Raw genomic sequence first — 8,839 nt, forward strand, 5'->3', positions numbered from 1 at the left:
AAAATTGTTTTGGATAAAGATGGTTTTAGGACAAAGGCCTTGAAAATTCTGCACTGTTATAACCAAGGCAGAATTACTCATCAGATGCACTCCTGTTCTCACAGCAGCTGGGTTTGTGTGCACAAGCTCCACACAAGACTGGGCCTATCAGCATCCTGCCTTGGGGAAGAGGCAAGAGATCTTCCCTTTCTCTGAGAACTCTGATAATGGTAGCCAGTAGGAATTGGGTATCTAGGACTCATGAGACCTGACTCCTCCTTGAGTCAGTTAATGGTCACTAGGGGATGGGTCATGTAACCACTGGTAAGGAATCCAGGCTCGAGTGACTCAGCCTGGAGCCTGTAACAAATGTTAATAAAATGTTGTGGGTTACAAAAGAAAATCAAAAGGAAAGGAAGAAAAATGTAAAAATACAAAGAGAAAAAACTGAGAAGGGAATCAGTGAGAGTGGAAAGGGATAAAACAGTGCAATACGAGGGGAATATGATAAGAATTCATTACATACATAAATGAAAGTATCATGATGAAATCTATTATTATTTATAATTAATATATGCTGATAAAAGAAGATAACTGAAAAAGGCCCAAAATGGTGCCACAGAGTCCACAGTGGCGTGTCAAGGGAAGAATAAAGCACTACTAATGAATACCACATTAAACTTAGTTGTTCTCATCCTATTTAATTTCTTTATTACTTTTATTTTAAAATTTTAGTGCTTAAACAAGGATTACATGCAGTAAAGGTATACAGAAAGATCATCTGGCATATGTATACATTATTGAGTTGATGTTCTTATTTTGCAAAATTTATACTGTTCATTTATTTCTAAAATATGTTTATCTCATAAATAAATGAAGGTTTTGTCTTCTGATCAGTATATTTATATTGACTCTCTTCTTGGTTGTGGATAAACACTGTTCAGCTTTTTGATTAACAGGGTCAATGGTCTTACAGTCTACAGGCAAATGAGATTGTTTGTATAGTATGATTTACCGCACTGAAGTCTATTTATCACGCAGCATAATCTAGCCAGTTCTGACTGATACTATATGAATCAACTGATATCATATCCACAGACTCATAGCTGCCTGAATCTCCTCCTTTTGTTCTCTCTGTATGTATATTTGCATCCATGTACGTGTATGCATGTATGTATATATGTGCTATACATATTCAGTATCATCTATAAAGAAGACACCATTTTTGGGCAGCATTATTGTTTTTGCCTCTTCTCAGATGTAATATCGAAGCATCTACTGGTGTGGGAGGTCCATCTGTCTATGTGTTGATTTTGTTGGTTAAGGAATAAAGAAAACTGGCTTGGCCTATAGCATGGGAGGAAGGAGGCAGAGTTAGGAGAAGCCATGGATCTGCTGCCTGAGACAGACGCTGGGAACTTTAGCTGGTAAGCCACAGTCATGTGGCAATATACAGAATAATAGAGATGGGTTAGTTTAGGATATGAGTTTAGCCAGAAATACACTTAAGCTATTGGCCAAATAGTATTGCAAATAATATGGTTTTCTGAGTGGTTATTGCACGGCTGGGCATCCCGGGGTGAACAAGCGACCCTTTCTCCAACAACCTACTGTTTTTATTTTACTTCATCACTGTTGAGATGTCAGTGTAGGTTTTACAGTCAACAGCCATTAAAGTTGCTTATTTTGCTCATAGGTAAATCAAGCCCATGGGCAAGGGAGATGGTTCAGTTTGTGGAGTACTTGCCTTGAAAGCTTGAAGACTTGAGTTAGAATACCAGAACCTATATGGGCAAACCATAGATATCGTGGTACATGCTTGTAATACCAGTGTTGTGGAGGCATTAACAGGCAAGTCCCTAGAAATCCTAGCATACTTAGTGAGTGCTATCCAAGTGAGAAACTATTTCAAAAAAAGTTTGCACACACTTTCACACGTGTATAAATATACACTAGAGAAGAAAGCCAGACTTCAAGACTCCATACATCTCCAGTTAAGTATAATATATATTATTCCAGTGATGGCTCAAATAGTGAATTTTTAGTTTTTATTGTGAATCTTATAATTCCTTTCTAAAGACAATTGAGATGGAATTCTTTAGAAATTTACTGGTTTTAACCAAAGGGTATCAACTTGAGAGTGGATGGGGCATGAGGGAGTTTGAGGGAGGGTAACTGGGAGTGCCTGGGGGATGGGAAAGGAGGGGGAGTGATGTAATTCTATTTCAATTAAAAAAATTTTAAAAGAAGAAAATTTACTGGATTTCTGAATTTATGCAGAAATAATTATCTGAATAATATGTTTGGAAGCTAATTATTTGCATATTTATAAGTGACTAGTATACGCTGTATAAATAACAGTTTCTTGGGGGATGAAATAAAGATATGAAATGCATCTGAGTCCACAATCTGGATAAAATGAGATGATATTCCAGATCCCAGGTAATCCAAAGTCGCCAATGGTCGAATCCATCATGAAGCAAGAAAATAATGTTTTCTTGAAAACTGGCCCAGTCATGAGAGAATATATAACAGCCCTAGATAACAAGATAGGGAATTCACATTGGCTCAGATGTTCTTGTGGGATGAATAGCAACAGAGTAATTAGGAATTAAGAAGTTAAAAATAATAGAATTGTGCAAGTTTAGGAGCTGAAGGGAGAAAATTTGAAGTCCCAAGGGGCTCTTGAAAGTGTGCTTTTTATGCCCCTATGCCCATACTGAGAATTACATATTGTCTTTGTCATCTGATCTCAACAAGCCCGAGGGGAACAACTGTTCTTGTTCAAGGAGGAAGATTTTAATTCCAATATAAACTTGGATCTTAGTTTGACAGTCTTGGAGTAGTTATTATGACTGAAGAGGTGTCTATAACACTTCTGTCTGAAGTTGGTGTGATGTGATTTTGTTCACAAAATTGATAAGGATTGAAGTAAGATCTGTTGATTTAATTTCTTCATTATGTGTATATAATTCAAATATTAACTTTGAAAAGATAAAATGTTTTATATGCTTATGTCTACCTGGTAGAATTTCAGTAGATAATGCTGTTATGTGTTTTGCTTGCTTGAATTTCTATTTACAATAAGCATAGTTACTTTGAATGATGAAAGTCTTTTTTAAAATTCCAGCTAAGTGTACTGTTGACTTTGCTGCAGTGTTGTTCAATTTCTCTTTCTCCGTCTTTCTCCTGTTTTCTTTTCTCATCACTCTCCTTCTCCCTTTGTCACTGCTTCTGCTTCCTAGCTCTCGCTTTTAGACAAGTTCTACTGAAATTTACTATGTTACTGATGATTTGAAAATATTTTTGTTTAATGTTGAAGTGGTATTCTTATTCTTTCCAAATCACACATTTTATTTCTCTTTAACTCTTTGTAAGTCATGTTGAAGAACAGAAGTGAGTCAGTCCTACCCAACCTCAACTGTTTATAGGTAATGTCTGAAAAACATATACTGAATTTGTCACTCTGATGTGTATCTATGTGGCTTGATATCTCTTTCTGTGTTGACTCTTCTATTACATTCTTCCAAATTAAATGCTGCTATTTCAGCATTTAATTATAACAAGTAGACAAAAAACACAGAAATTAGAAATATGATGTTATTTTTTTTTAAAAAAAAATCATAGCTCCTTTTCTTCCCATAAATATAGCAACTAATATGATGAGACTCCTTTCCTGGTCTAGAGGTTACTCTTCCTTTCCTGGACAATGAAAAATGCCTTTTGTTATTGCTGTGGTTGCAATGTTGGGCCTGAACCCAGGTCCTTGAACATGGATACGAACTATACCACTGAGCCACAACCTCTGTCTCTAATACCAGAGCTGAGTGTCTGCTCCAGCTTAGGTCTACTCATTGTTGAGTAGAGGAACAGCTCTGGTTTCATAGAAAACTCCCCCCCCAACATTAGAGAATGCTTGATTAAACACATCTCCAAGCTTTTTGTTTTTGTCTTTGTTCTTTCAGAACTCATATTGTTGAAATCTAATTTTTATACGACTTTTAGAATTTTATATATGAGTAATATAGTTATATGATTTTCCTCCTCCCTCTAACCCCTTCAGAAACTCTCTTGTTCCCCCTCAACCTACAACACTTTCCTTTAATTATTATTGTTATATATATATATTAAACATATATTACATATACATATAAATATACAAATACAAGTTGTTGAGTCCACTTAGTTTTACCTTTATGCACATGTTTCTACACAGTTCCCAAGTTTTGTCATTAATTCTAAGTCTGAATGAAGATCTCCTAGGAAAAAGTTCTCGACAGGTGACATAGAGAATGAAGTTGTTTGCAGCAATTCTATCTACTCCTCTTCTGGGTCTATTTCTATCCTACTCCTCTTCTGGGTCTATTTCTCTCCTATCCAGATGTCTCCTATATTTTCTAGCAAGTATGTTTTTCTGGTGGTAGATTTTGCAAGTCTCTGTCATTATCTCCTTTCTTCCTTTTACAATTCTACTGGTTTTGACACCATAATGTGAAACAAAGAGTCATGTATGCTAAAAGAAAGCCAACATTGTAAAGAATGAACTGTCTCAGATTTCAGAAAATACACCACTAAGAAACCTTTTCACTGTTGTCACATAGATACAGCTTGCACAATATACATGATCTTTTATGAAGATAAGCTATACATAAATTAGTCCATCAATTATAGCTGACTTTCTATTTCAGGTTCATTGCCATGGTCAGCTGCTTCCTATACTCTACTAAGTACACTTTCAATAGTCTCTCTGTTAATCAGGCTTTCTGACAGCCCCATTGTCATGAAGGCTTCTGATGAGATGCATCTCTCCATATGTGCACAGAGTCCTCTTAGAAGAACTTATTTACTTTCTGATTTCTCCATCCTCAGATACCAGATATATTGTGTGATTCTGTTGTTATTCTTTAACATATAGGACTATTAACTAAGAATTAAAATAAAAAGTTTAATATATATTCAATCTCTTATTAACAAATATATTTCAGGTAGCAGCTATGGTTCAGGTAGAACAATGGAGATAGCAATGAATAGAACCAATTTTTCATATTCTGCGTGTCATAATCAGTTGGGGATTATGGACTGATTAAATAGTTACAGAATATGTTCTGCAGCATATAGTTAAAGAAAATGTTCTGGGAGAATCAGTAAAGGCCGTCTGAGAATGAGTGCAGCTTGAAGGGCCGACAGGAGGGTCATGCTGATTCCTCATTTCTGCTCCTCATACCTATGCTGGACCCCACCAGCAGTCACATTTCCATGTTTAGAAATTTCATTTTCCCTTTCCTCTAACAAGGCCATTCTTATCAATTTTAACTTTGATTTCCTATGCTCACAAGTTTGTGTACATGATGCAGCATCCTTATTTCCTCAGCTCACAGAAATGTGTCCAGCCTCCTTTCCTTTCCCTCTGATTCCTCCTCTATCCTCCCTACCACTTTTCCATGCCAATTTCTTGTGTTGTGTTTTTAAGCTCCCTGGTGCTGGTTATATATGCATGGGTGCAGGAGAATCTACTGAAAAGTGGGTAGCTTTTCAGGGGCCACATCTTTGAGGAAAACTCTCCCCTTCCTAGCAGTCATCAGTTGCCAATAGCTCCTCATCTAGTGGTGTGACTTCATGTGCCTTCTCTGTCCACAGTATGATTTTGATTGCTTGATATTATGCAGGTCTTATATAAGTAGTCACAGTCTCCAGGACTTCATGTGTATAATAATGTTGTCATGCCTGGAAAATATGGTTTTCCTGCATATGTCTACCTACTATGACTTTTGTAATCTCTTTGCCTCTTTCTCTTTAATGATCCTGAGCCTTAGGAGGGGGAAGGGTATAATATGGATGTTCTATTTAGACTTGAGTACTTCATAGTCTCTTCTCTCAACATTATGGTTTATGAACTAATCATCTTCTACTGTTAAAAACAGATAAGAACTTAGGGGGTGTATTATTTCTTTTTTCTTTTCTTTTTCTTTTTCTTTTTCTTTTGTTTTTCGAGACAGGGTTTCTCTGTAGCTTTGGAGTCTGTCCTGGTACTAGCTCTTGTAGACCAGACTGGCCTCAAACTCACAGAGATCTGCCATCCTCTGCCTCCTGAGTGCTGGGATTAAAGGCGTGCACCACCACTGCCAGGATGGGTATATTATTTCTATATCCATTTAGCACTAGGTTCTTCTCTGTGGCTTATCATTTAGCCAGCCATAGGTTTTTGGACAATTTAGTAGCACCAGGCATAAGTTCCAACTTGTGAAGTGGGGATGATGATGATGATGATGATGATATGTAATTTATGTGCTTGTGTTTGTGTGTGTATACATGTGAATGGAGATGCCTAAGGAGGCCAGGGGTTTTGGTACCCCCTGAATCTGAAGTTATAGGTGGTTATAAACTGCCTTATGTGGGTGGTAGGAAACTGACTTTGGTCTTCTGGAAGACAAATATGCATTCTTTATCAGTGAACCATCTCCTCAGGTTCTAGAACAGGCTTTATATCCAAAAAAAGACTGGTTGGTTACTTCTACAACATCCATGCTGCTATTGCAGCACTGGGCATTTCTTGCCAGAACAATTATTATTGTAGCTCAAGGATTGTTGATTGTTTCTCTTCTTTCACAGTGTACATAGCACCTCCCAGTATTATGAAAACTACCCAGGAGGGAATGACGTCTCCAGGTCAGTGCGAGCTTAATTCTTCACGTCATATGACTTAAATGTGCAATGTCTTCAGCACCAGGATCTTATCATCATGTTCTGGAGGATAAACAAAATCAGTGGCAATAACCAGTAAATAACAACTCAAAAAGAGGTAACCCATACACGGCACTGAACTTTTTATTTCATAGCCTATGTTGTTTGGGTGAGCATTGTCCCCAGACTATAGGGTTTTTTTTTATTGATTTTTATTGAGCTCTACATTTTTCTCTGCTCCCCTCCCTGCCTCTCCCCTTCCCTTTCAACCCTCCCCCAAGATCCCCATGCTCCCAATTTACTGAAGAGATCTTGCCTTTTTCTACTTCCCATGTAGGTTAGATCCATGTAGGTCTCTTAATTGTTTACAGGCAAGTTGAGGAGTAGGATCGATTCCATTGACCGCAAGTGGAAGAGGCCATTCCATAATTTTGCTCATGTTTCTAGTTAAATAAATGACGTGTGAAGGATATTTTTAAAGTCATATTTATCTGTGTTCTGAACTTGTAGTAATTTATCAGTCAGATACACTTATCTACAATTAATATATTTCAAAATGCTGTAGCTTTTGATCTGGCTACATGTGAGCTGGATAGATTCATCTTCCCATTAGACTTAGTTTATATAAAGACAAAACTTAATATAAGTTATCTACAGCAGAGTCTAAATATCCATTCATTTATTAAGAAATATTCACCTTCACTTGCCAGTTGTATCAATGAAAAAAAGAAAGAGGAAATATGAAGAAAGACATTTCTGCATTCCATGAGAAGTTACACTAATTACATACCTTTTGTTTTTATTCTTTATTAGTAATGCTGATGAAGTCCTGTTGTCCTATCTAGAGTCCTTCAAATGAGTCTATCCATCAGAGGCTCCTGAGAGCATGTCACTAGGCAACAGCTCAGGGATTCACCCTTCATCCTTCCTGCTCTTGGGAATACCAGGACTGGAACAGTTGCATTTCTGGCTAGGTTTCCCATTTGGTACAGTCTATCTTCTTGCTGTCCTAGGGAATATTGTCATTCTCTTGGTGATCCAGCTTGAACACAGCCTTCACCAGCCTATGTTCTACCTATTGGCCATGCTGGCTCTGACTGACTTGGGCCTGTCTACAGCAACCATCCCCAAAGCACTCAGTATATTCTGGTTTGGTTTCCATAAGATTGCCTTTAGGGATTGTTTAGCTCAAATGTTCTTCATACACCTGTTTACAGGTATAGAAACCTTCATGCTTGTAGCCATGGCTTTTGACCGCTATGTTGCCATTTGTAACCCTCTGAGATACAACACAATCCTCACCAACAGAAGCATCTGTATTATTGCTGGAGTTGGGCTGTTCAAAAATTTCATTTTGGTTTTTCCACTTGTATTTCTCCTTCTAAGGCTTTCATTCTGTGGACACAATATCATTCCCCACACATACTGTGAGCACATGGGCATTGCTCGGCTGGCGTGTGTTAACATAAAAGTCAATATATTATTTGGGCTAATACTCATCTCTATGATTCTTCTGGATGTTATTTTGATTGCTGTTTCCTATGTGAAAATTCTTCATGCTGTATTCAAACTCCCATCCTGGGAAGCCAGGCTCAAAGCTCTTAATACTTGTGGTTCCCATGTGTGTGTGATCTTGGCTTTCTTCACTCCAGCCTTTTTCTCTTTTTTGACTCACCGGTTTGGACACAATATTCCACGGTATATTCACATCCTCCTTGCTAATTTATATGTCATTATCCCCCCTGCTCTTAACCCTCTCATTTACGGGGTGAGAACCAAGCAGATTCGAGATCATGTGGTGATATTTTTTCATAAGGAAATTTGACTGTGAGCCAATGATTTGTAGTCTTTGGATCTTTGTCCTTCATATTCTTAAAAGAGGAGAATTTATGTGTGAGATTAGACAGAACAATTGCTTTACAGGATATTATGGTAAACCACAATGTTTTTATACTCATGGGCAGCAAACAAGATATTTTATAGTAAATATTTGTTCCAAGTCTGAATAAGATAATTGTTCTACAAATGGACTTTATTTCTAAAATGGACATCAGAGCCATGTTTCAAGGATAAAGCAGCTCACAATACTTTTATGCAGAATCCGTTGATTCCAGGGGTTATCATGGATGCACAAGGGTTGACAACGCACTGTTCAAGAAGTGAGTTTCAGGAGTCCTGA

General features: G+C 37.3%; 1 protein-coding gene across 1 annotated transcript; it reads left to right on the forward strand.

Annotated features, from left to right (window-relative positions):
* The first annotated feature begins 7,546 nt into the window (after positions 1-7,546).
* LOC130879811 (olfactory receptor 52E8-like) lies at positions 7,547-8,485 on the forward strand. The gene has a single exon (XM_057778643.1). It carries the CDS (start codon positions 7,547-7,549, stop codon positions 8,483-8,485), a length of 939 nt encoding a protein of 312 aa, XP_057634626.1.
* Positions 8,486-8,839: the final 354 nt, after the last annotated feature.

Source organism: Chionomys nivalis, chromosome 8 (genome assembly GCF_950005125.1).
Source record: "Chionomys nivalis chromosome 8, mChiNiv1.1, whole genome shotgun sequence".
Lineage (NCBI taxonomy): Eukaryota > Metazoa > Chordata > Mammalia > Rodentia > Cricetidae > Chionomys > Chionomys nivalis.

Excerpts from the sequence above, each read along its gene's own strand:
- LOC130879811 (XM_057778643.1), top strand. The coding sequence starts at position 7,547 with ATGTCACTAGGCAACAGCTCAGGGATTCACCCTTCATCCTTCCTGCTC.